The sequence below is a fragment of the Cotesia typhae genome, unplaced genomic scaffold (assembly GCF_013202065.1).
Source record: "Cotesia typhae breed Kobodo isofemale line unplaced genomic scaffold, CoteBio_Ctyphae scaffold_13, whole genome shotgun sequence".
In the NCBI taxonomy this organism is placed as follows: Eukaryota; Metazoa; Arthropoda; class Insecta; order Hymenoptera; family Braconidae; genus Cotesia; species Cotesia typhae.
In genome coordinates, this window is record NW_027423774.1 from 6,198,273 (window position 1) to 6,225,442 (window position 27,170).

The 27,170-nt window shown below is 30.3% G+C and overlaps 4 protein-coding genes across 5 annotated transcripts; all 4 read right to left on the minus strand.

Moving 5' to 3' along the window:
* Positions 1 to 6,386: 6,386 nt before the first annotated feature.
* On the minus strand, positions 6,387 to 10,472 carry LOC141534622 (aminopeptidase N-like). The gene is made up of 10 exons (XM_074254068.1): positions 10,129 to 10,472; positions 9,572 to 10,051; positions 9,328 to 9,514; positions 9,196 to 9,256; positions 9,047 to 9,128; positions 8,576 to 8,937; positions 7,296 to 7,579; positions 6,910 to 7,226; positions 6,699 to 6,777; positions 6,387 to 6,640 (listed from the first exon to the last, which is right to left on the minus strand). The coding sequence occupies exons 1-10, from the start codon at positions 10,380 to 10,382 to the stop codon at positions 6,470 to 6,472; spliced, it is 2,277 nt and encodes a 758-aa protein (XP_074110169.1). The 5' UTR covers positions 10,383 to 10,472; the 3' UTR covers positions 6,387 to 6,469.
* Positions 10,473 to 10,724: 252 nt separating this feature from the next.
* Positions 10,725 to 15,294, minus strand: LOC141534831 (aminopeptidase N-like). 2 transcript variants are annotated; one of them, XM_074254417.1, is made up of 12 exons: positions 15,143 to 15,294; positions 14,569 to 15,031; positions 14,025 to 14,492; positions 13,781 to 13,964; positions 13,622 to 13,697; positions 13,462 to 13,543; positions 13,043 to 13,398; positions 12,699 to 12,982; positions 12,428 to 12,618; positions 12,006 to 12,362; positions 11,858 to 11,939; positions 10,725 to 11,796 (listed from the first exon to the last, which is right to left on the minus strand). In XM_074254417.1, the coding sequence occupies exons 2-12, from the start codon at positions 14,988 to 14,990 to the stop codon at positions 11,656 to 11,658; spliced, it is 2,643 nt and encodes an 880-aa protein (XP_074110518.1). In that variant the 5' UTR covers positions 14,991 to 15,031; positions 15,143 to 15,294; the 3' UTR covers positions 10,725 to 11,655. The 2 variants fall into 2 exon arrangements, with proteins under 2 accessions (XP_074110518.1, XP_074110517.1); XM_074254416.1 differs by lacking the exon at positions 15,143 to 15,294 and having other exon boundaries at positions 14,569 to 15,108.
* Positions 15,295 to 16,265: 971 nt separating this feature from the next.
* On the minus strand, positions 16,266 to 20,077 carry LOC141534879 (aminopeptidase N-like). The gene is made up of 12 exons (XM_074254489.1): positions 19,871 to 20,077; positions 19,297 to 19,759; positions 18,753 to 19,220; positions 18,509 to 18,692; positions 18,350 to 18,425; positions 18,203 to 18,284; positions 17,787 to 18,139; positions 17,443 to 17,726; positions 17,172 to 17,362; positions 16,750 to 17,106; positions 16,603 to 16,684; positions 16,266 to 16,527 (listed from the first exon to the last, which is right to left on the minus strand). Exons 2-12 carry the CDS (start codon positions 19,716 to 19,718, stop codon positions 16,384 to 16,386), a joined length of 2,643 nt encoding a protein of 880 aa, XP_074110590.1. The 5' UTR covers positions 19,719 to 19,759; positions 19,871 to 20,077; the 3' UTR covers positions 16,266 to 16,383.
* A 2,462-nt stretch (positions 20,078 to 22,539) lies between these two features.
* LOC141535328 (uncharacterized) lies at positions 22,540 to 27,137 on the minus strand. Its single transcript, XM_074255195.1, has 3 exons — positions 27,009 to 27,137; positions 25,368 to 25,669; positions 22,540 to 22,699 (listed from the first exon to the last, which is right to left on the minus strand). Exons 1-3 carry the CDS (start codon positions 27,135 to 27,137, stop codon positions 22,540 to 22,542), a joined length of 591 nt encoding a protein of 196 aa, XP_074111296.1.
* Between the last annotated feature and the right edge of the window lie 33 nt (positions 27,138 to 27,170).

Here is a 27,170-nt window from a genome sequence, read left to right on the forward strand (position 1 = left end):
ACAGTAAAAATTTGCCGCTTCAATATATAGCCCATATTATAAAAGAAAAGGGGGGTCTTACTTTTGGAGAATTTAACATTTGAAACAGTACAAATTCTACCCTCAAAATATATATTTCACCAGTCCAAGCAAGTCAATAATTATAGTTTAATTTTTAGCGTTGCGTTTAAAATTTACGTTTAATGTTATAATTAACTATGTTAAACAAAAAAATTGTTATTGAAATATATTTTATGTGCCTGACAAATTATTTGACTTGATATAAGTGTTCTCATGTTAACTTGTAAGTGCGATATAAATAACAAAAAAATCAATTTCAGTTTCGAGAAAACTGCTTTTTTTGAAATGTCGAGAGTAGAGCACAACCTCAACGCTTCGCTTATGAGGCGTGCAATATTACATAGCAATTATTAAAATCATGATTTTACTGTTTGAAATGATAATTCTTAGCAGTTTATCATCACTTATTAAAAATCGACTATTATTTATTACAGTTTACTTTTTTCAGTGTATTATTCAAAATTATTCTATAATTTTCCAATTATTCCATTTCTAAATTATTCCATAATTTTCTAAAAAATTTGTAAATTTGTTTGAAAATTTATTAAAATTGTAGTAATCAACGCTTTTTTTTATTTTTTTAATTTTTAATTTTTTTATGTTTTTTTAAAAAAAAAAAATTCGTTCAAAATTTTCAAAAATAAATGTTGTTCAAAAAAATGAAAATGAAAATGACTTGTAAATAATTACCAAAATAAGAAAAAAAATATACTTACTGATCAAATAAATTTTCAATAGACAAATATACATTATTTAAATTGAAATCATCAGTGTGTCGTGAGGGAATAATACTCGGTGATTGTAATTGAGTTAAATTCCACGGCAGAGCATAGTTAAATTGAAATCCAGCTGAGAAAACAACGTTACCTTTTTCATTAGTAGCCAACAGTGGTACCGAAACTCCGATAGTGAACTATAAAAAATCAAAAAAACTTTTCGTATATCCAGTATATAGATACCACTTGATCAATTCATTGTTTTTAACAAAACGATCGTGCCTGCTATCAGTTGCATGTAAATACAGACAGGATTGTTGAATAATTTTTTTTTTTTATTAATAAACCCTGAAAATTACAAAGCCGGAAATCGGTCAATTGATAATTTAATAATTTTCCTCTTTCAAATGAAATATTTAAACTGAAAAATTTCATCATAATTCCGCAGTATGATTGTTTACACGGTAATTACAATGTATTAATCTATTTAAACATTCATAATTGGTACATTATTACACACCAACTAGATTCTGGGTTGTTTGTTTGTTATTTACATTAAACTTTAATTAAATCTCATTAACTAGTCATTATCAAATAACAAAATTTATTAATTATTTCCCGAGTCGAAATTTAAATCGTAGATTCAACGTATTGAACGTTAAAATCGTCATTTGAACGTAATGGACGTTAAAAACGTATGTTGAACGTACTCAACGTATTATAAATATTAAGAGAACCAATAATTAGTAAAAATAAGTAATATTAAAACTACTTAAATAACTAAACATGCTTGAAACGTAAATAGACAAAAACAAATTTTTTTTTCAGTTTTGTTAGGGAGATTTTACATTTCTTAACTTAAATTTACCATTTTTTTTGACGGAAATGCTTTTTCGAAATTTTTTACCCTCGGAATGATTTCCAAAATTATGTATAATTTTATGAAATATCATTCATACGATTTTATACCAAAAATGGCCTCATAAATCTGTATTTGAAATGATAAGTTTTTATAAAATTTTGTACCACTGCACTGATAAAAAATTTAACTTGATTCAAGAGCAAGAATTTTGAACCAAGAACACCATTTTGAAGAAAAAGAATTTCTTAAGTCAAGAGGAAAAATTCTCTAATCAAGATATAATTCTTGGTTAAAAAAAATTTTCTTGATTTAAGAATTTTTCTTCTTGTGAGTGTTATTTTCTTCAAAATAGTGTTCTTGGTTCAAGATTCTTGATCTTGAGTAAAGTTAAATTTTTTATCCGTGTGGATTTTTACAAAAAAAAATTAAAATTTTAAACTTCCCGCTAAGAAAATTAAAAATGCGTAGTTATTTGAGTAGTTTTAATATAACTATTTTCACCCATTATTGGTTCTTTTCATATTTATAATGCGTTGGGTACGTTTTTAACGTCCATTACGTTTAAATGACGATTTTAACGTCCAATACGTTTAATCTACGATTTAAATTTCGACTCGGGTCAGCATATTATTTATGGAGATAATAATTAATAAAATAATTCTTACCTGAAAAACTGAGTTTTTAGAAAATAGTAGAACTGGAAAATGTTCTTGAGCTATTACTGTAATAAAGTTTAGTTGCAATAACGAAAGTAATGATGACGTGACACGTAACATCTCAAATGAACTGAGGTAAAGAATAACGAGAGAAACGAACAGAAATAAACTGAAGTAAAATTAAAAAAAAAAAAAAAAAGTAAAATAAAAGCTATTCAGGATGAACAACTCACACGAAATCTTTACTCTTTGCTCAAGTAATTGGAACGTGTGTATCAGCATGGTTAGTCAAAGACTCACTTCTCTCTCGCGATTGCGGTTCTGTATATTTTGTAATTATATATATTATTGGAATGGAATAGAAGGTTGTTCCTGCAGCCATTACTGGCTCAGCTGTACCTTTGTCCGAGTCCGAGTAAATCCAAGGGAAAAAGAATTACCACTAATTGAAGATTTACGGATTTAAGATTTAGGGTAGAAACTTTCTTTTATGTTTTAGATTTTATTATATAAATTTCACCTCACTTGACTGCCTTTTTAACTCCAGCTTGCCGGAAGACATTGTAGAAGCCAATGAAATTTAAAAAAAAATTAATTTAATAACGACGTTATTAAAACTTGAATTTCTCCAAATTATTTAATAAAATATTTATTAAATAACACGTTGCCTTTTGCATCAGTTGTAATCAAATTAACAGAAATAAAAGTAAATAATTTCAAAGTTTCATTCAGTAATTACCTCAAAGGTGCATTTTAATAAAGTTACACAAATAAATTCTCGGTTATAATTTCATAATTAATTAATAAAACTTTCTTACAAATGAAACTTCCATTACTTGTACCAATTTACATCAGTAAATTTTCTAGCGAGATACTTCTTCAATAAATTACATAAAAGTTTGTTATTGCATCAACCAACTACTTTCTGTAACTCTGTAATTGTTACGGTAAAATAATAACACGCGATCTTTAAAAAAATCGGAATAAAATGCATTATTAGTAGATTTCATAGAAATCTAACTATTGCATTGGTCCTCATGTCAGAATTTTCAAAAAATTTTTGTATATTCTTACTCAGCTCGTAAATCTTAGTCAGAAAATGTATACGGTTCAAAAGTTGATGTATATACGATATAACCGGCCTTGTCGCTACTCTAACTCTCTCAATTTTTAACGGATCTTCATTGAACTTAGCGTCCGTATTCTACGGATAATTACCGAGGTTAAGTTCGAGGATGAGCTGAATCGGTCGGTTATTTTAGAAATACAAGCTGATTTAAAATTTCAAAAAATTTTGAAAAATTCAACTTTTTTTGGTTTTCCTTGCAATAACTTTTTGTATTTTTGTAAATTGCATCTTGAAGCTTATTTAATAACCTTCAATTTTCATGCTAATTTATTTCCCTAAATAAAGTAGATCACGAATAAGAGCAGATTAAAAAATTCAAAAATCGCGAAAAAATTCAACTTTTTTTGGTTTTTCTTGCAATAACTTTTGAATGCGATAACGTCGTTTTTTTCGTAAATTGCATCTGAAAGCTTATTTAATAAGCTTCAATTCACATGCTTCATTATCTTCCTTAATCAATTGTATCAGAAATGACAGCAAATTAAAAGTTAATTCTAATTAATGAAATTTTTAGTAGATTTCCTAGAAATCGAACTAAGTCGTTGGTACTTTATGTCGGAATTTTCAAAAATTGTTGTACATCCTTACACAATATACATATATATTAGGGTGTGCCAAAATGTAACTTCCGTGAAGAACCTTTTAAAATTGGAATTTTGAGTTCCGCTTTTAACAGGGGATGTGTTTGGATATTTCTTGAGATATTTTGAGGTGAGACGATAAATTTGATTTTCATAGAATTTTTTAACTGGAGCTTAGTTTGGGCATTTCCGCTGAAAATTCAAAATTTGGCCGGAAGTGCCAAATTGAATCTCCTGTTAAAAATTCTGTGAAAATCAAAAAAATCCTTTTACCACGAAATATTTCAGGAAATGCCTAAATACAGCTGCTGTTAAAAGCGAAATTCAAAATTCTAATTTCAAAAGGTTCTTCACGGAAATTACATTTTGGCACACCCTTATCTATATATTTCTTCAATTGCTAAGCATTTAGTAATAAATTGTGAAATCTACTTCCATTTCGGCTACCAAATGGCCTTTTTTTTTTTTTTACTAGAAGTTGACAGAAGACAGGAAAGAATTAAAGAGCCGGGCGAGGAGTTAAGTTTAGAGTTTCCAACTTTAGAATTAAATGTATATAGACACCGCTGGGATCGTGGTCACGAAATATTTACCCGGTATGTATATAAAATGGATGAGTAAATAGTGGTTGATGGAAATATAGATATATTCAAGGCAGTGGCAAGTTCCGAAAGGTGAATTTCGACAATGTCATGGAGAAATATTGGCGTGTCTTTAAAGTACTTTGGTATGCAAATCTGATAGTACTCGGTAACTCGTACGTCTTTCTTCTAACAATTCGATACCGTACGTCGTTATAGTAATCCTAGTCGTATAATAGTGTTGTAGAGAAATAGTTACAGTTGGAGTCACAGTTGTACCTGCTGTGCAGCGACAGCAGAAATAGTACACCAGTGATAATACAAATAAAGGGTTAGTGCCAGTCACGGGTAAGGGTATTCTATTTTCATGAGTTAGATATATTCTGCTTTTGTAATGCACCTCTGGTGTTGCTTTTTTTTATTATTTTATTAAATATCTATTTTATCAATTTTTTATGTTCATTTACTTCACTGATTTAACGCTTTATTAACTAATAATAATTGAATTTATTGAAAGGCAATTATTTAGTTTATTAAATTTTAATAAATATTTTTTAACATTCAATGAATATTGATTTGGGAGAAAAGTACATTTATTAACAGTTAATAAATATTTTGTTGAGTGAATTGGTTCGCTTGCAATGTCATATGATATGAAGATTCCTTATAAATAAAAATAATCTTTATAAATTGCTAGCTGTTACCCGCTCGCTCCGCTGGGCACTTTATAGAATTGTATTTCTAAATCTAGACTTAAATTTAATTGGAGTATTGTCTTGACTTGCTCACATTCTAAATTCCATCGGATTGGCCTGTACCTTTTATCCATGTGATAATTCTAGCTAATATTCATTGTAACTTTCAATGTGCAATCACTATATCATTTGGATCCTATAGGAGCTAGAGCTTGGATATTTGAAATTTTCATTCTTAACATCCACCCCCTTAGTCCATATTGGGAGTAGGTTGTCATAAAATCCGATATTAAATCATTTCTACATCACATACAGAAGATTCTTACCAAATTTGAGGCTTGTAGGAGCTACAGCTTGGAAATTGAAATTTTCATTCTTAACATCCACCCCCTTAGTCCATATTGGGAGTAGGTTGTCATAAAATCCGATATTAAATCATTTCTACATCACATACAGAAGATTCTTACCAAATTTGAGGCTTGTAGAAACTATAGTTTGAAAATTAAAAATTTTCATTGTTGATACCCACCCCCGCAACCCCCTGTGGGGTGATCTATCGTAAAATTCGTCCATAGACTATTTCTACATCTCTTACAGAAGATTCCTATCAAATTTGGAGTCTATAGGAGCTGTAGTTTAAAAATTGGAATTTTTCATTGTTAACGCCCCCGCAAGCCCCTTTGAGGTAGGAATTTCTTAAAATCCGTTCTTAACTGACTTCTACATAGCAAAAGTAATATTCCTATCAAATTTGAAGTCTATACGCCTTATAGTTCCAGAGATATCGTGGGGAGTCACTATATACCTAAAAATCTCTTGTATGTGTTTAGATTTGCATTAATTATATTACATCATATTAACGTTTTTTGTAAATTACCAAATTCTATCACAGCTCATAATTATCTTTTATATTTTTAAATATTAAAAAGGTTAATTTATTTAGTGAATTGAATTATTATCATGTATTCTAGCTATAGGGTTATAAAAAGTGGTAAAAGAAAATTTCTATTTTTGCGTTTTATTTTAAATAAATATTCGTTAACAGTTAACAAATATTTATTAACAGTTAATAAAGCTTATTAAATATAAACAAATCTTTCTATCAGTGTTGCTGGACTGAAAAAAAAAATTTTTTAATCAAAACGAAACATTTTTGAAGTAAAATTTATTTAATCCAAAAAATGTTTTCTTAAAAACTTTTTTTACTCAAATTTTTGTTTAATTCAATGTGTTTTTTTTCATTTAATTTTTTTAATGGTTTAAATGAAGACAAAAAAATATTATTCACGGCAATTCTGTGAAAATTTTCCATTTTTAAAATTCCAAAATAAGGTTTTCCCTTGTCCAAAATATTTTGTAGCTGAAAAAATGATAATTTTATCATAAATACACTTTAAATAAAAAAAAATTAGTCGTACCTTATCCAATTGAGAATCATTAATAATATAATGATTAACAATAGCCGTTGCTTTGATAATAAATGTTTTTTCTTTCCAGCTGTAAAATCACAAGCGAGCATAATAATAAATAAAATTAATATTAATATTAACAAGAAATTGGACAAAATTTTATTCCATTTTATTCTTCTTTTATCAATAAAATTAATAAAATTAATAAAAAATTTCTTACCTCAAATGTTTCTTCTGCTGAAGATGTATCAAAAAGTCTAAAATAGTATCAATGCCTATATTACTTTTTTCTGCGATAGTTCTAAACATAAACAGGATAAGATAATTGGATTCGTCCCAATTGCTGCGAAGGACCAACATCATATATTTATATAAAATAACTCTATTTGATGAGCATCCTAGAGCCTTTAAAATTTCTATTTGTCTGTAAATATGATAGACTTTGAACAATCTGTCCCAACTTTTTTGATCAGCTTCCCGAATTCCGTTGCAAAAAATCCTTTCTATTTTTTTCTTTTCTCTGGATAAGTGATGCTTCTAAACAAATGAAACAATTAGATTTTATTTACGTATCAAAATTTCAAATCTTTAAAAGTTTGGTGTCACCTCGAATTCTTTGTGATAATCGGAGATTTTGAAAAGCCAGCTGTCATGAATATTAAAAAAATAATCCATAAATTTTGCCAGTGGAATGCGGTGAGTTTCATATTGAAGATATTCAGTCAGCTCAAAAACCAAACTGTGATTAACATATCCAAACTCCGCGAACGTTAAAACGTCGTCGATTATTTGTGCTCGATTAATTGGATGGATTTTATGATAATTTGAACTTTTGAGGTAATCCATTATCAGTTTCCAATTTTTGTCATCGTAATTCACGCGATAGTTGCCTGAAATTTCGCGGTTAGTCATAAAATGAAATAAAACTAACTCCGATAAAGACACAGTAAAAAATTTGGTGTCAATGCGTCAAAAAATTTTGTGTTAAGAATTTTCAACGTCCCCCTATGAAAATTGAAAATTTTCAAAAATCGAGAAGTGTGTGAGTATGTAAACTTCCTATAATTTTCGAACGGTTTGACCGATTTCATCGCAGTTGGCGCCATTCAAAAGGGCTCGACCAATCTTAGATTTTTAATACAATTTGGACTGATTCGGACAGATAGATTTTGAGAAATCTCAAAAAAACCGTGAAAAAATGTGAAAAAAAATTTTTTTTTCCAATGGTTTTTTTGGAATAACTTTTAAACGGCTTGATCGATCATCTTCAAAAACTGATTAGCTCTTAAACTTAGAAAACTACATCGATTGCCGCTAATCTGGTCAAAATCGGTTAATTCGTCCGAGAGATATCGTGAACGGAAGAAAATCAAAAAAAGTATTTTTTCCGAAGTACTCCGAAATTTTTGATTTGATCAATCCAAACTCAAAGATTTTTATGAGGCTTAAAAAATGCGTTGAATGCCACCAACCGCTTGAAAATCGGTTCATTCATTCAAAAGTTATTACAGTTTGAAAATTCAAAAAATAGTATTTTATCAAATTTCTAGCAGACCTTTGAGTTCGAAGAGCTCAAAAACATAGAAAAGTTATCTATTTGAGCTCGGAGAGCTCAAAATAACACATAAATTATATTTTTGAGCTCAAAGAACTCAAAAACGTCATAAAAGTTCAATTTTAAGCGCTTAGACATGGAATTAGCGGGAAATTACAGGGATGGCCTTTAGGGTCAACTGTTTTCCAGATTTTTATGTTAAACATTTAACACTTTTTTGTGTTAATTTAACACAATAAATGTTAAATTTACTCATAAAAGTGTTAAATATTTAACACCAAAATTTTTAACACAACATTTTTTGACGCAAAATTTTTTACTGTGTACGCACCGATTAACTGGTTATTGCAAATAATCCAGCTGGTACTTGCTGCCGCTACTGGAATTTCAATTTTGTTTGAATCGGGACTTAGCCACCAATTTATCGACGTATCTTCAAAATTTGGACTCCGCTCATTTTCGCAATTCAATGGAATCCAATATTTTTCGCTAAAATTTTCGGCTAAAAACTTTGAGAAGCGATTTTGAGTAACCGCAGCGTTACTCGCTGTGTAATTTCTGGTGACTGTGACGACAGGGTAGCCGTTAGTGAGAATTTGATTTCCCAAAAATTCCATAAAGGTAACAACGTCGACGTTCAAGACCTCGGAATATTTATTGACGAGATAATTTTTTTCCAAATCTCCGCTGTAGCTTTTTAAAGAAAAAAAAAATACTTTTATTGGGTGAAATTGGAATAGAAGGGGAATCACTTTTGAGTGTACTTTCTGAGGTATACCTCAATTTGCTATAGCAATAGTACCTTTTAAGTGTCAATTCATGGAGCAAATTTAGAAAATGAGCTTTCCCAATTACGTGCATTGCTTTTATTAGTTTCATTAAACCTAAAAATTGAAAAGAATCAATACAAATAATCGATGCAAAAATAAAAAATTATTAAATTTTGCTTACGGTTATTCGAATCATTGACTTGATAAATAATTTTATCCATTGCATGTTCTGGTTCATTAGTCTAGAATTTATATTCACTAATTAGAACATATATGATGTAAAATTTTGAATAATTAACAATCGCATTATAACCTGATCGGTTGTCGCTAAAATCAAATAGTTAATCAACCCGTATTGAAGAAAATACTCATTTCCTGTGTTTGAATGAAATATGTAAAGCGGATACCACTGCATGCAGATAGAAAAGGCTATTTGTTGAGCAAATTGATTTATTGAAGTAAAATTTGAATGATTTTCAACGTAGGAAAATTTTTCTGAACTGAAATAAAAAAATTCAATGAGTTTTTGAATAAATACAGGAAAGTTTTTAATTTACTTGGTAACAATAATTCCGTAGCTGAAAAATGGATCGATTGGCGGCAAATCAATGCCATGTAGAAGGACAAAATCAAATTTTTTAATTACTGAGTCATCATCGATTATTCCGGTGATATTTTTCATGGCATTCCAAACTTTCCCGCCGACAATTGACAAATTATTGTGATTGTTTTCAACATTCTTCAAAGTCCACACACGGTATTCTTCGTCGTAGTAAGTTGAGCACTCGAGATTTCCGATAATTAAATTTAATTGCCGGGTTAATAAAAGCGGCGTTTTATCGAAATTCGTCCAAACATTTTTAAAACTTTCGCTCGAGGCTATTATTGAATTATACTGGGTATTAGATAGCACGGTGAAGCCGCGATTGTGTTGGACAGATAATTCTAAAGTTACTTTTGTCGGATTTTCTTCAAGCAAGCATGGAAAAATTTTACTTACATCTTGATCAGATTCTATATTCGTCAATAGTAACCATCTATTATGTTAAAGACAATTTTGTTAAAAATAATTATTATTTTAAAAATTTTAAATTTTATAAAGAAAAATTAAGACCGTTTTCCTTTGAAATGATCTCGGTAAGTTACGTAAATAAATGATTCTGATTTATTCTTACTTATGAGACCGAGGTATGTGATTTCCAGAGTATAGTTCCCTTTTGTTAATGTTTTATTAAATCTTATAAACAATAAATTTTGTTTTTCATCGATTAAAAAGTTACGGGAATAAAATTTAGATGTAGAATTTATTAAAGCAATATCATCTTTTATTTCAAGACTTTTCGAGTGTAGAACGAATGAATTATTCATGCTGGCTTTGATTTCTATGTCAGTATGCACTTTACCGTTGAAAGTTAAATTATTCTCATCTTGTATATTGGGGGTAAGATTTATCTTGTAATTTAGTGGTCTAATATTATCGAAATAATTATCGGCAACAATTGATGAAATTAAAACTTTGTAGATAATAATTTTTATGAAATTTTTTATCAACATTGTTGTCTATTGGTAAAAAAAAAAAAAAAGTTAATAAAATATTATTTTCTGCTTATAAAATATATACTTACTGTACTTGAAAAAATCTTTCGTAAAACTAAATTTCTTTCTAAATGGCTACAATTTTTTTCAATTTCTAACAATAAAAGAGGTAAGTTGTCAGAAATCAAGATTATTATTTTTATTTTGAGTAAGTTATCAAAACTGGATGACAATTAAGCGGAGGTATTTATATGCTTTAATGTCGTCGGTTACTGAGTAAATATAAATCGAATTATCGACATGAAATTAACTTACAAAGTGAAAAATTTTACGCAATTGCGCAGTGTTCCCATCCGTCACATAATTATCGTAAACATCACATAATTTGAAGCATTGTACGATCGTAGATCCAACTTTCATTATGTGACGAAAAGTTACGATAGAGTGAGTCTTTTACACGGAGAAAATAAAACAGCAATGATTACTGTTTCGTACATATATTAAGAAAATGTTCATAGATAATAGAGAATGCTGTACGAAACAGGACTGGTTAGTACTAGAACACGAGTCAGTAGTGTGCAGACAATAGTCAGTACTTTTTATGTAGTGTTCTCTACTATCCCAAACACTTTAACCTTATTTTCATCCAAAACAGTACTGAGTACTGTACAAAATAGTAATCAGTGCTGTTTTTTTTTCTCCGTCTACGGTAATTGTACTATAGTTTTTGATGTTTGATTTTCATTCTTATCTGTGCGGGTTAAGTTTCATTTATTACCCGCTCGAAGCATGCTCACAGTAAAAAATTTTGCGTCCTTACGTCAAAAAATTTTGTGTTATATATTTAACATTTTTATGTGTAAATTTAACATTTATCGTGTTAAATTAACACAAGAAAGGGTAAAATATTTTGACGGAATGACGCAATTTTTTTAACTGTGCAAAAGATATTTTTTAATAGCATTCCTACAGAAAAAATTTTTGAAAACTAGTAACTTCATTTAATATTGATAGATTTGAAAGCATTTACAAAAAAAAATATTTATACAAAATAATTAAAAAATACTTATTATAAAAAGTAAAAAAAAAAAAAACTATTCATAAATTAATTTGTTGTTTCAAAATATGTTTTCAATTTATCTAATTTTTCTTTGATTCTGGAAACGGAATTTTGACTTGCATGTTCATCCATGGACGCAAAACGATTCAATTGAGTATGGATGTACTGAGTTCTCACTCGATTAAACTAAAAATTATTAAAAGTTTCAATTTGTACATTTGCGAATATTAACAAAATTAGTACATACTTTTTCCACTTGATCTTGAGACCTCATGGAATAACTAACTGCCTGGCAACCCTCATACACGATATTTGGAGAGAATAAAGGCCTGAAAAGTCAAAAACATTAGTTTAATATACTTAGAATAATAAAGTTTTACTTAAAAAATACTTACTCTTCATTCTCTTTAGTGGGTTCGGATTCCAAAACGTCCAATATACCATCAACGGCTTTTTCATTCAACAGAACAATATTTTTGAACCAAGAAACTGGATTTATGTCAGCAAAAACATTTTCTGGGACCCACATTATGAATTTTTTGAGCACTTCAAAGTTCGGAGTGCAAGACAGAGCATTGAGAAGGTTTTCTTCCTTGTTGGTTTCCCATTTAAACATATCGTACACATCAATTCTTTTATTTTCTGGGCTTTGCAAATTCAATTGATATCTTTCCCACAATTTGTTCCAAGTATCCTCGTCCGCAAAACGAATTCCACTTTTGAGAATAACATCTTTCATATCGTCTGGAATTCTTTAATAAAAACGATTAGAAAAAAATAGATAATAACAATAACAATAATACTAATTATTAATTACGGATATTCATCAGGATCTTCAAGCCAATTTTTGAGTTTTGTAAGCGCATAATTTCCACAGGCACTCGAGCCAAAGATGCATCTTACGCTCACCAAAGAACTTCTCAACTGTCGAGTGGTGAAATCATCATTTGCTTCATCGGTCAGCAAAATACGTTTTTCCAACTCATCAGTTACCTCCAAAACGTATTTCTAAATCAAATAAAACCAACAAGGTTGTTGTTATTTCAACACAAGAAACCACGAATCATATATTAATCATGAAATATTACCTTGAAATTATCAAAGTACGGAGAACCACGTAGAGGTGATTCATTATACAGCTGCTCGATATAATGTAGGAATGCCGTCCAAGGAGCAAATTCTGTTTCACGAGAGAGATACTTTGCCAGCTCAAAGGGTACAGAGTAGTCCAGGAATCCCCAATCGGCAATAGTGAATGCATCGTTAATTAGCTGGATACGATTGAAGATATGAATTTTTGAATAATTATCTGAATTCATGTATTTAACAATCATCTTCCAATTTTTTTCGTCATATGTAACTCGATAGGTACCTAAAATATTTAATAGTAAATCTCTACTCTATTGATAAAATATTTTTACTAATTTAATACCAAAGTGCTGTTTATTAACAATTATCCACCGATCAGCAGGAACCGTCACAGGAATTTCAGTCTTCATAAAGTCTCCGTCATACCACTGAGTAACCGAAGTATCTTCAAAATCAAGCTCTTGTTCATCCGCCCAATTTAAAGGTACCCAAAATCTCCAATTGGACTCGGGATCGTTCAAAGAACGAGCCTGGGTAACAACCGCTTTGCTCGCTTCATAATTACGAGTGACAGTGAGGGTAGGATAGGAGCTGAATTTGTTCCAATTATCCAATACTTTCTCTATAAATTCTTTTTGATCTCCAGCTGCATTCGCAATTTCATCTCTTAAGGGACTTATGATGGTATCTTTAGGCCCACTTTAAAAAATTATTATGAAAATTAATTATTAAAATTATCTTACCGATTGTTAGAATACATACTTATTCAATATGAAATTCCTCAAGAATTTACGAAAGTTTTCTTCACCCAAAATGTGATGTATTGTATGTGAAATAAACTTAACTGTAAATAAATTGAATATTAAATAATTAAATTATTGTTTTGTAAAAATAATTGTTGAAAATCTGAGAAGTAACTAACAATGAAATTCATTCCAGTTTCCTTCTTTCCCTTGTCTATTAATAAACCGATCAATAGAGCGCCACGTTTTGTCAACCTGAAAATAATTGAATATTTATTACAACAATTACATAAAGGTTATGATTACCGCGATTCAAAAATAAAATACTAAAATGTAACCTTATCCATCACCAGTTCAGTCAAATATAAACGCAAACCATAGCTTAATTTTGACCCAGTTTCATAACCAACACTCATAATCAGTTCACCAAACCAGTGATCAATCATTGATGCCACAATATTCGTTATTGTTTCAATTTTCTCGGTCTTGTCGATGTTTTCTTTGAATTCAATACTGACATCACTGGAAAACACAAAATTAACATACTAACAATTAATAATTGTATGGAGAGTAAAATCTTACTTAATGGTGCAAAGACCCCAATTTCGTTTTTTGGTCTTAATGAATTCCGGCAAGACAACGACATCCATTTTGTTAAACGGGTGCTCTTTGTGTGTTATCCCAGTTACAATTTCCAGCGCCTTCCACAACTTTTCGATTATTTTAATGTCATTTTTCTCGCAATCAATTGTATTTTTGGGGAACCACAGTCTGAATGGGTCGTTATGGTGTGCAGACATGAGTTCCAAGTTACCGATGATGAAAGCAAGCCGATGAGGGGCGAAGGCTACTGGTTCCTCAAAACTAGTCCACACTGAATCTGGATCATCTTCAGATACTTTTGATTCTTTCACTGGAGAATTAAATAGAACCGTGTGAGCTTTGTTGTGTTTTATGGACACGTCAAATTTTGACTGGCTTAAATCATCGTTCCAACATGGAAACACTTCATGCGTTCCCTCAGTTCCAAAATTGCTCAATAATATCCACCTGATGTTCCAAAGGGAAAAAAAATAATTGCATTTTTAGTATTGGTCAAATAAAAATGAATTTTTCAACTACTTACTCTCTTTTGCCATTATTATCCGTATAAGACGCATGCTTAAAAACTTCTGAAGAGTAATTTGGTTGACTTTTGAACTTTATGAACAAGGTATAGTCTCCGACAGGTAAGTTTTGACCAAAATTGATTGTTAATACGCTTTCTCTATTGTCGATACCTATATTATAGTCACTTGACTTGTAAACTTGGTCATCTTTTTTTAAATTAATATTTCCGAGAATTTCCAAATTCTTAGCGTGCAATTTCAACATTGATTTCTCAACGGTATTCTCAAAATTTATCGAAACTTCACCATCGAAACTGAGCTCATTTCTTTCAAAATAAGGCGCCAGGTTCAAGTGATACCGGCGAGGTTTTACATTAAAGTGATAAACAATATTTAATAAATTTAGATTAAACGGAAGAACATAATTCTCTTCTAGCATTGTATGTGTTATTGCGACCCGTAAAAAAACAATGAAACTAACTGTGAACAAAATAAACGTAGTTTTAAGTCTGAGATCCACCAAAAAATTTTTCATTGAATGTTAATTATAATCAATCACTAAATAAGTAGTTTTATAGTTCATAGACTTACTTAAGTTAAAAACTACACAAATAAATAATTTTTCAATAAATTTTGTTGATCAGTTCTATCAAAAGTACAAAAGTAAACTGATCTACTGTTCGAGTACAACGTAGCGTTTATAGTAAAATTAATTCTAGGAGTGGAGGAAAAGAATAACACGCAGTACGATCAGTAACCGACAAGTTTCGACTTGTTGGTGCTCGTCACAGCTGTTCTTTGAATTTATCCTTGTCTATGAAGAAGAGAGAACGATCCATTAATGCGTTGCGCTCTATTCTTTTATTTGTATCGCTATGACGTACCGATAAAAACCCGCTTTGAATGACATCATTTCATTTTTTCGATAATGTACTTATCTTAAATTAATTTTAAATTAAATTCCGATCGTTATGATCTATTAAATAAAAATATTTAGTAACTTGTACCAAATTTATTAATTATTTTATATTTTATGGTAATATTTTACAATAACATGATTTTTATTATGATTATTATTTATATAATAAATAATCTATACATATATAAGAGACTTTTAGGTATATAGTGACTCATCACGATATCTCTGGAACTATAAGGCGTAGAGACTTCAAATTTGATAGAAATATTACTTTTGCTATGTAGAAGTCAGTTAAGAACGGATTTTAAGAAATTCCTACCTCAAAGGGGCTTGCGGGGGCGTTAACAATGAAAAATTCCAATTTTTAAACTACAGCTCCTATAGACTCCAAATCTGATAGAAATCTTCTGTAAGAGATGTAGAAATAGTCTATAAACGAATTTTACGATAGATAGCCCCACAGGGGGTTGCGGGGGTGGGTGTTAACATTAAAATTTCAATTTCCGAGCTGTAGCTCGTATAACCTCCAAATTTGGTAAGAATCTTCTGTATGTGATGTAGAAATAATTTAATATCGGATTTTATGACAACCTACTTCCAATATGGACTGGGGGGGGGGGGTGGATGTTAAGAATGAAAATTTCAAATTTCTAAGCTCTAGCTCCGATAGGATCCAAATGATATAGTGATTGCACATTGAAAGTTACAATGAATATTAGCTAGAATTATCACATGGATAAAAGGTATAGATAAAATTCCGATGGAATTTATAATCTGAGCAAGTCAAAACAATACTCCAATTAAATTCAACTCTATATTTAAAAATACAATTCTATAAAGTGCCCAGCGGAGCGGGCGGGTAACAGCTAGTTTAATATTAAATACAAAAAAGTAAGAAAACTATATCAATAAATCAATTTGTTGCATCAAAATATGTCTTCAATTGATTCAATTTCTTTTCAACATTGGAGAGAGAAGCTTTACCAGCAAGTTCATCCAAGGATGGAAGAATATTCAATTCTTTATCATGGCTGTACTGAGTTCTCACTCGATTAAACTAAAAATAAATACAATGAAAAGTATTAATGTTTCAATTCGTACATTTTTGAATATTAAAAAAACTAGTACTTACTTTTGCCACTTGATCTTCATTTTTCAAACAGTATTTAACGGCCTGGCAACCCTCAAATACGTCATATATTTCGAATAAAGGCCTGAAAAACAACAACATGAGTTTGAGATCCTGAGAATAATAAAATTCTGCACGAAAAATACTTACTCTCCATTCTCTTTAGTGGGTTTGGATTCCAAAATGTCCAATATAGCATCAACGCCTTTTTCATTTAACTGAACAATATTTATGAACCAGATCCTTGGAACTATGTCAGCAAAAACTTTTTCTGGGACCGACATTATGAATTTTTTGAGCAATTCAAAGCTCGGAGTGCAAGACAGAGCATTGAGAATGTCTTCTTCCTTACTGGTTTGCCATCTTTCCATACGGCCCATAACAATTTTTTTATTTTCTGGGCTCTGCAAATTCAATTGATATCTTTCCCACAATTTGTTCCAAGTATCCTCGTCCGCAAAACGAATTCCACTTTTGAGAATAACATCTTTCATATCGTCTGGAATTCTTTAATAAAAACGATTAGAAAAAAATACATAATAACAATAACAATAATACTAATTATTAATTACGGATATTCATCAGGATCTTCAAGCCAATTTTTGAGTTTTGTAAGCGCATAATTTCCACAGGCACTCGAGCCAAAGATGCATCTTACGCTCACCAAAGAACTTCTCAACTGTCGAGTGGTGAAATCATCATTTGCTTCATCTGTCAGCAAAATACGTTTCTCCAACTCATCAGTTACCTCCAAAACGTATTTCTAAATCAAATAAAACCAACAAGGTTGTTGTTATTTCAACACAAGAAACCACGAATCATATATTAATCATGAAATATTACCTTGAAATTATCAAAGTACGGAGAACCACGTAGAGGTGATTCATTATACAGCTGCTCGATGTAATGGAGGAATGTCGTCCAAGGGGCAAATTCTGTTTCACGAGAGAGATACTTTGCCAGCTCAAAGGGTACAGAGTAGTCCAGGAATCCCCAATCGGCAATAGTAAATGCATCGTTAATTAGCTGGATACGATTGAAGATATGAATTTTTGAATAATTATCTGAATTCATGTATTTAACAATCATCTTCCAGTTTTTTTCATCATAAGTAACTCGATAGGTACCTGAAACATTAAATAGTAAATCTCCACTCTATTGATAATAAATTTTTACTAATTTAATACCAAAGTGCTGTTTATTAACAATTATCCACCGATCAGCAGGAACCGTCACAGGAATTTCAGTCTTCATAAAGTCTCCGTCAAACCATTGAGTAACCGAAGTATCTTCAAAATCAAGCTCTTGTTCATTTGCCCAGTTCAGAGGAAACCAATAACGAAGGGGCTTTCGACCAGGAAAGAATCGAGGTTCAGTAACAACCGCTTTGCTTGCTTCATAATCACGAGTGACAGCAAGGGTAGGAACGGTGATGAATTCGCACCAAGTATCCAATATGTTTTTTATAGGTTCTTTTTTATCTCCAGCTGTATTCATAATTTCATCTCTTAAGGGACTTATGATGGTATCTTTTAGCCCACTGTAAAAAATTATCATGAGAATTAATTAATGGAATTATCTCTTAAATTGTTGGAGTACATACTTGTTCAATATGAAATTCCTCAAAACTTTTCGGAAATTTTCTTCACCCAAAATGTGATGTATTGTACGCGCAGTATAATTACCTGTAACCGTGATAAAATTATTGTTTTCATAAAACAATGATTCGAAAATCTGAAAATTAACTTACAGTAATATTTAAGCCTGCGTCCGCTTCGCCCTTTTAAATAAACAATTCGATCAATAGCGCGCCACGTTTTGTCAAACTGAAACCAATTGAATATTTATTACAATAATTACAAATAGGTCATAATTACCGCGATTCAAAAATAAAATACTAAAATTTAACCTCATCAACCACCAGTTCAGCCAAATATAGACGAAAACCATAACTTATTGTTGACCCAATTGCATAATGATCACTCTTAATTAGTTCACCAAACCAGTGATCAATCATTAATGCCGCAATACCCGTTATTGTTTCAACTTTCTCGGCTTTGTCGATGTTTTCTTTGAATTCAATACTGACATCACTGGAAAACACAAAATTAACATACTAACAATTAATAATTGTATAGAGAGTAAAATCTTACTTAATGGTGCAAAGACCCCAATTTCGTTTTTTGGTCTTAATGAATTCCGGCAAGACAACGACATCCATTTTGTTAAACGGGTGCTCTTTGTGTGTTATCCCAGTTACAATTTCCAGCGCCTTCCACAACTTTTCGATTATTTTAATGTCATTTTTCTCGCAATCAATTGTATTTTTGGGGAACCACAGTCTGAATGGGTCGTTATGGTGTGCAGACATGAGCTCCAAGTTACCGATGATAAAAGCAAGCCGATGAGGAGTGAAGGCTGCCAGTTCCTCAAAACTAGTCCACACTGAATCTGGATCATCTTCAGATACATTTGATTCTTTCACTGGAGAATTAAATAGAACCGTATAAGCTTTGTTGTGTTTTATGGACACGTTAAATTTTGACGCCGTTGACTTTTTATTCCAACATGGAAACACTTCTTGCGTTCCCTCAGTTTCAAAATCGCTCAATAATATCCACCTGATGTTCCAAAGGGAAAAAAAATAATTGCATTTTTAGTATTGGTCAAATAAAAATGAATTTTTCAACTACTTACTCTCTTTTGCCATTATTATCCGTATAAGACGCATACTTAAAAACTTCTGAAGAGTAATTTGGTTGACTTTTGAACTTTATGAACAAGGTATAGTCTCCGACAGGTAAGTTTTGACCAAAATTGATTGTTAATACGCTTTCTCCATTGTCGATACCTATATTATAATCACTTGACTCGTAAACTTGGTCATCTTTTTTTAAATTAATATTTCCGAGAATTTCCAAATTCTTAGCGTGCAATTTCAACTTCGATTTCTCAACGGTATTCTCAAAATTTATCGAAACTTCACCATCGAAACTGAGTTCATTTCTTTCAAAATAAGGCGCCAGCTTCAAGTGATACCGGCGAGGTTTTACATAAAATTCATAAGCAATATCTTCTAAGTTTAGACGAAACGGAAGAACATAATTCTCTTCTGGCATCGTTTGTGTTATTGCGACCCTTGACAGAACAATTAAATCAACTGTGTACAAAATAAACGTAGTTTTATATCTGAGATCCACCAAAAAATTTTTCATCAAATTTTAATTATAATCAATCACTAAATACGTAGTTTGATAGTTCATAGACTTACTTGAGTTAACAACTGAAGAGAATAATTTATTATTTAATATTTAAATTTTATTAAATCCTGTCGACTGGTTCTATCGAAAGTACAAAAGTAAACTGAATTATTGTTCGACTACAGCATAGCGTTTATAGCAAAATTAATTCTAGAAGTGGAGGAAAAAAATAACACTCAGTACGATTACTAACCGACAAGTTTCGGTTTGTTGTTGCTCGTTATAGCTGTTTTATATTTATCCTTGTCTGTGAAAAAGCGAGAAAAATATATTAACGCGCTGCGTTGTATTCTTTAATCCCGATCGCTACGACTTGTCTATAGAAACTCATCGTGAATGACATCATGTCAATATTTCGATAATGTACCGATGTTATACAAAATTCAATTCCAACAATTATAAACCATTAAATAAAAATATTTATTTGTTTCAAATTTATTTTACTCAAATAATATTTGTCCGTAATAATTTTCAATAACATCATCTGTGTTTTTTCTCTCCTTATCCTCGTCCTTGTGGGTTTAGAAAAGCCGCGCAGCATTTGATTTCTCTAAACGTTCTTCGCACTAACATTCTATTCTATTTTAGTTAGTCCATCTACTAGGCCAAGAAATAGGTTTATTTTTGGCGCGTATTTTTGAAAGCCCTTAACTGTTTTACTGAGATAGTCAGGTTATGAGTATTTGTAATCAAGCAATGCAGGTTCTAGCGCAGTTAAAAATTAATAATTAAATTTTTAATGAAGAACTACGTATAAAGCTTGTCACCACGCTAATATTCCCAGTATTTGATTATTGTTGTGTAGCTTACTGCAATATTACTAATGATTTACAGATGCGGCTGCAGCGCAAAATCAATTGCTGTGTTCGCTATATCTTTAGAATTCCGAGGGCTGATCACATTACTCCGTACTTTAAGAGACTGGGATGGTTGAAGAAATTACTTTACAGCATGCTTCTTTTACAAAGAATGATATTTAAATTACCGTCAGCTATTTAAATGTCATTTCGAATTTTTTTCGGTTGCGTTGCGCACACGGCGAAAAAAACATGGGGATTTTTCTTATTTTTTCAATGTTAACATGGGAATTTTTTCTTTATTAACATGATAGGAATCTCTATAGGAACCTCTATATAGGAACCTCTATAGGAATATCTATGTGACATAAGAAAAATTCATTTATGACATGAAAAAAATTTTTTTTTTCGATTGAAAAAAAAATAGAAATCGAAAAAACACCATTCTGAAATTTTCAGGATATTTATGGAAAATGTTAAAGTTTCATGTGAAAGAAAGAAAAAAGACATTAAAAATGTTTATCATCGAGAAATTCGGAGTTTTTTCGGAAAATCTAAAAAATAACGATGAAAATAGGTTTGAATAATTTTTTTCTATTTTTTCCAAAAAAGAACATTTGATAAAAAAAATTTTGAAAAAAAAAAAACATCCTGATAAGTCAATTTTTGAAAAAGTTATGGCAATTTAAGCCACACCGTCCATAATCTGTTGAATTTTTAATTGTTTCGAAATGTAAAGCAAAATTTGAAAAAAATTTCCTCGAACTGTATTTCATAGTTTTACTTTCAAATTATCTGAAATTACTCGAATGAGAAAATTGTTATGTAAATTTGTGATTATTAAATTAAGTTACATAAATTTTAGTGATAAATGAATTTTTCCTATGTCACATGGATATTTCTATCATGTTAATAAAGTAAAAATTCCAATGTTAACATTAGAAAAATTATACGCATTTGGAATGCGCTGCCAGACAAAATTACAAAATCTGAAAATTTTGAGTTATTACGTAGTTTGTGCTATGATTATTACTTACAGAATTATTGATCTGCTATATTGTACGTTGATTGTTGTTAAATTGAACGTTGCTGCGCTTTGTATGACACAAATATTATTTAAAAACACTATTAAAATATTATTCGGTTAATTAATATATTCATTTTTCATTTAATGTATCAAAAACTCTGTACTCTATACATTATAATTATAATGTATCCTTAAAGATGGTTCTAGGCTCCAGAATCTAATAAAAATTATAATCTATCTATCTATAGATACAATAATATCCATTTAGGGAGTTTTAGTTCTACGTCGACTTGGATCTTTTTCCTTTGCTTTTATCTATCGTCGTAGCGTTCTCCATTCGATTAGCCTGCTGGGATATTCATTAAACTCGGCGTACTCAAACCGTTTAAATTCCAAAAGACTTTTTTTTTATTTTATCCAATAAAACGTACTAGAATTTCCAATAGAAGGTTAGTATAAAAAGAAAAAAAAATAAATAAAAAATGACATTGACATCTTTTTGATTTTATTAGTCATAAAATAAATTTATTTTTTATTACAAATTAATTTTAATAAAAGTTTTAATTTCTGACAAAGAGTATAAGATTCTTAGCTAAAATCTCACAGTAGTTGTTTCAGTGTCCGAAGAATTTCATGAATCCGGGGTTTTGGCAAATGAAAGTACGGGGAGGAATGCAGTGGCGGAATACAAGAGATGTTCTAGCGATGTAGCAGTTACACAATCGGGTAGAAGGATAAAAGTTTATAGAGTTATCAAGTTAAATATATAAATATATAAATATACAAGATGAAATAAAAATTAATAAAGTTGTTGGTTTATATGCAGCGTAGAGTTAACAATAAAGAGCCTTTTTCTTTAGAAAAGCTCCGTCGTGGTTGAAAATACGTCTAGCACGGTTCTTGTGCATTCCGGATAAAGGGCGTGGCAGAATTCGCCCACGTGCCTGCCGAGTTTTTCCGCAGAATGGTATTCCTGATCCTCGTGGTTCTCGTAAGACTCGGCAGTGCTTGAGGGCCTGGAAATTCCACACAAGCTTAAGAAACATCTCACCCCCTAACTCAGCTTACCTATATTTTCTGTTTTGTATCACTAAATATCTAACACAAGTAATCTATATAATTAAGAGAAGGAAAATTTTTTCTTATTTCTTTTTATTTATATAATAAAATGAATTTTTTTTTAATTAAATTTACAAATAAATAAATTAGAATTTCGCAGATGTTGAATTAGGTTACTATTTGACATAAATTTTGGACTCTGCAAGAAGACTGAATCAGCCTTATTCAATTCTGTTGAAAAAATTTCAAATGTGAAAGAATCAGACTTTTTGAGAGATATTATGAAGTAATATTAATAACTTTCATTTTTTGAAATAATGATATCAATTTATCGTTGATGTAAACAAATCATTTTCTAGTAAATCCAGATTTTCCCAATGGGTTAGTAAGAGTTGATAAGATTTATTCAGTTTAACAGCAAAAAAAAAAAGATTATTTCTTTCCAAAAAATTTACTTATCAGAAGTGGAGAAAATTAAAAATTAAAATATAAAAAAGAATTAATGCATGTTTTGTAAAAATTTTTTTCAATTCATATTTTTATTACAAAAATTTTTAAATTTGTTAATTTATTTTGTAAATGTGATTATACGTCAAAAATTAACTTGTATAATTAAGAGACTAAAAACAATTTTTTAACAGTTATATTTTTATTGTAAATTAATTTTGATATTTTTTTTCAGTGATATTTATTAATAATTTAAATAATTGAGACATTAGGGAAAATCTTAAAGGAGTTTTTGGTAAAAATTAGTACTCTTTCGCGGTTATATACATTTTTTTAGTGGAAGTCAATTTTTTATGTCAAGTTTTTGGAGGAATTTTGAATAATATATTGATTCTATAAATTTATTCCGTTACATTTATTCATTAAATAATTTTCAATTGATCCTGTAATAGCACAATTATTTTTAAAATATATTAAAATATTACTTGAATTATGTATAGTGTCATAAATCCATGTGACAGGAAAAATTTATTTATCACTAAAATTTATGTAATTTAATTTAGTAATTATAAATTTACATAACACTTTTCTAATTCGAGCATAAGAAAAAAGAAATTAAAAATGGTTATCATCGAGAAATTCGGAGTTTTTTCGGAAAATCTAAAAAATAACGTTGAAAATAGGTTTGAAAAATTTTTTTCTATTTTTTTCCAAAAAAAACATTTAATAAAAAAAATTTTGAAAAAAAAAAAACGTCCCGATAAGTCAATTTTTGAAAAAGTTATGGCAATTCAAATATAAAAAAGTGGTTTTGTTGAAAAATTCATAACTTGAAATAAATTCATAATTTTGAAAAAATTATTAGAGACGTTTTTGATAGGGTAGAAAAGGAGGAATGACTTTTAGCCAAATCAAAAGGGCTCAGGGTCAAAAGTGGTCGATTTGGCTTAGAATTCCCCATATACATTAAGCCACACCGTCAATAATCTGCTGGATTTTTGATTTTTTTGACATGTAAAGCAAAATTTAAGGAAAATTTCCTCGAATTTTTTGATCACAAACCGAGTATTGTATATCACTGTCTTACTTTTAAATAATCTGAAATTGCTCGAATGAGAAAATTGTTATGTAAATTTGTAATTATTAAATTAAGTTACATAAATTATAGTGATAAATGAATTTTTTATATGTCACATGGATATTTCCATCATGTTAATAAAGAAATAATTCCCATGTTACCATTGGAAAAATGCCTTTGTTTTTGCTATGTAAAAATAGGAAAAATTCCTACACAGAAAAAAAAAATTTCTTGAACCAAGAAAATTTTTAGAAAGACCGAAGTTATTTTGAAGCAAGAAGAAATTTTCTTGGCTTAAAAAAATTAAACTTCGTTCAATAAATTTTAACTTTATTCAAGAAATTTTCAGTCTTCCTTAAAATTTTCTTTATTAAAAAAAATTTACGCTTGACTCAAGACTTTTTTTCTTTCTGTGTATGTTTTTTTCACCGTGTACCAAAAAATGAAGTCAAAGTTTTCAAATTTATAATTTTTAAACCTCGACAAAAAAAGTTGTTATAAAAAACAATTTACACACGGGATTTAAAATAATTTTTCCTCTAATAACAGTGTGTAGCACAAATAGCGGAGAGCGGAGATGAGAGATAGAGGTTTGAAGAGGTAGGTATGGAAAATATGGGTAAATTTAACTTACGTCAAGTGTAGAGAGAACAGAAGACGAGGGTGAAAGGCCACAAGGGTGAGAAGCGTGAGAAAGTGACGGTAAACACGGCGATCCGGGCAATGATCGAGTTATATGATTTACGAGAGTTACATGCCATCCAAAAGGGGTTGTTACGCTCTTAGAGGGACAGGAGAGTACATGGGCGAGGTGGGAGACCAATCCGGAGACTCCCGTAGTTCCTGGATAGTACGTATACATGTACACCAACAGCAACGTGCTTGGCATCGTCTCAGCATCGATCCAAACTTGCGGTTACCTTCACGTTTAGTTCCTCTAAACTTTCAATTCAGACGATAAATGACGGCTACTCAATTATTACTCGGTAACTTATTAATTCAATTACTCCCCAAACTCATTTTTTGATGCTAAATAATTGCCATTGACATTTTACTTGCAAATATAGAGGGAAATTTAAATTGGTTGAAGGGATACTCACGTTAAGAATGTCTGAATAAGTTGGCCGAGCAGACCGTGGTTGTGGTCAAAGGGGGTGTGAGTTACTTGGCAGATCGCTTTAAGCAGGCAGATTTTTCCTCCCAATCCGTACAGCTCCGATAATTTTTCAAATTGTTTGTAAATATTCCACCGGGTTTTGCTCTTGTCATCCCGGTAATTTATCGTCCCTGGTGACGTTAAGTCGGTAACATTTGATGGTAGATTGTAGAGTAATTTCGTAAATGCACCGACGATAACGCTCTCTCGGTCTAACTGCAAGGGCGTACCCAGACCGAAAATCATCTGACAAAAGATAAAACTTAAAGTTTACTATTGATAATTATCGTAAATTCAAACAAAGATAGTTAAAATTTCAAGAGATATTTCAAGAGACATTGAAATAATTAAAATGAACATATTTGAGAAAATGGGTTTCCTGGTCAGGCATACATATTCTTGGTAGAAAATATCTACGGAATGCTAACTACGATAAATTCAATTGCACGTATCCATTTATTATTCAATCGCCAAAACTAATTAACGAACTGAATTGTCCGAGTGTTTTAAAATGAAAGTAAACCCCTCAAGCTCGATCGTACGTGCGAGAGCTTTTAAGTTTGCACTTAGTCTATCTTTGCTCCTATACATTTTAACTCACGTGAACACCCACACACACACACACACACCCACACACATTTATATATTCACTATTCAGATCATACTTATACATGTATGTGTATATCGTATTTAGTATCTCATGAACACACTTTATACTCAAGCCTTTTTAATTCACACACTTTGAGTGTAAAAATGAACTCGTAAAATTTTTCCGTCAGTACGATGGATAAAAAGAAATTTTTTTATAAATAAATCTTAATTTAAAAGCGAATGATAAAAAATAAACAGCTAACTCTCGCGTGAATTTCTTGTTCTATTTAAAATACCCCCGAGAATTATCTCCAGTCTCTGAACTATAGACTTGAGTCTTTTTAAACAGCCAGATTGAATGATTAATTATACAAGTGAACAACTGAACAGTGAATCACGATTCCCAATCTCGATCTCAATCCAAATCTCGTATGTTATTCAACTTTTGTTTTATTTTATCATTTACTTCATTATCCACTACGGTATCTACTATATTGGATGTAATAATTATTTGAGGATCCACCGCTATTTCATTAAGTACACATTGCCGAACTTAACAAGTACTCAGTTAATTAAATTTTTATTTTATTCCATATTTTAATTAGATTAAAAACAAATTAATAATTAACCGAATTTAATTCCAATATTATTTCAAAAGCGAGTAAAATTTATCAGGTAAAATAATTTAACCAAAGTACCTGCTTGTGATAAATATATAATTGATTTATGATAATGGAAAACTTTGAAAATCCACTCAAACGTAAATTTACGAGGATCTTATACACTGCCGGAGCTTATATGATCTTATGAATATTAAATCACACTGTCAATATGTAATGTGTGTCGGCATGAATGTATGTTAAGTAACGATTAGCGATAAACAGCGGTAGTCGAATAGCAACAACATCAACTAAACAACAATTACTTAATATTTATGCTAGAGGCACCGGTCTTAAATACTCTTATGTATACATACATGATATAATATACTCACGATTAGTTGGGATGGCGAGGGGTAAACAAGACTTCTCTTCTCTCTTAAAGCGCGGTCTTTAATAAATTTATCGCAGTAGCAGCTTTTGTTCCAGAAAATAATAACCGCAAAAAATAATTCAACCTTCATTGCAATTATAAATGTGAATTTTCGCAATCAACG

Excerpts from the sequence above, each read along its gene's own strand:
- LOC141534622 (XM_074254068.1), bottom strand. The coding sequence starts at position 10,382 with ATGAATAATTCATTCGTTCTACACTCGAAAAGTCTTGAAATAAAAGAT. Across the intron at positions 9,129-9,195 it reads AGTCAATGATTCGAATAACC|GTTTAATGAAACTAATAAAA; the intron begins GTAAGCAAAATT and ends TTCAATTTTTAG. Across the intron at positions 7,227-7,295 it reads ATTATCACAAAGAATTCGAG|AAGCATCACTTATCCAGAGA; the intron begins GTGACACCAAAC and ends TCATTTGTTTAG.
- LOC141534831 (XM_074254416.1), bottom strand. The coding sequence starts at position 15,086 with ATGAAAAATTTTTTGGTGGATCTCAGACTTAAAACTACGTTTATTTTG. Across the intron at positions 13,399-13,461 it reads AGGAATTTCATATTGAATAA|TGGGCCTAAAGATACCATCA; the intron begins GTATGTATTCTA and ends AATTTTTTAAAG. Across the intron at positions 11,940-12,005 it reads CCCACTAAAGAGAATGAAGA|GCCTTTATTCTCTCCAAATA; the intron begins GTAAGTATTTTT and ends TTGACTTTTCAG.
- LOC141534879 (XM_074254489.1), bottom strand. The coding sequence starts at position 19,718 with ATGCCAGAAGAGAATTATGTTCTTCCGTTTCGTCTAAACTTAGAAGAT. Across the intron at positions 18,285-18,349 it reads ACGCAGGCTTAAATATTACT|GTAATTATACTGCGCGTACA; the intron begins GTAAGTTAATTT and ends TCACGGTTACAG. Across the intron at positions 17,107-17,171 it reads GAAGATCCTGATGAATATCC|AATTCCAGACGATATGAAAG; the intron begins GTAATTAATAAT and ends TTTTTATTAAAG.
- LOC141535328 (XM_074255195.1), bottom strand. The coding sequence starts at position 27,137 with ATGAAGGTTGAATTATTTTTTGCGGTTATTATTTTCTGGAACAAAAGC. Across the intron at positions 25,670-27,008 it reads CCTCGCCATCCCAACTAATC|ATGATTTTCGGTCTGGGTAC; the intron begins GTGAGTATATTA and ends ATCTTTTGTCAG. Across the intron at positions 22,700-25,367 it reads CTTATTCAGACATTCTTAAC|GCCCTCAAGCACTGCCGAGT; the intron begins GTGAGTATCCCT and ends TGGAATTTCCAG.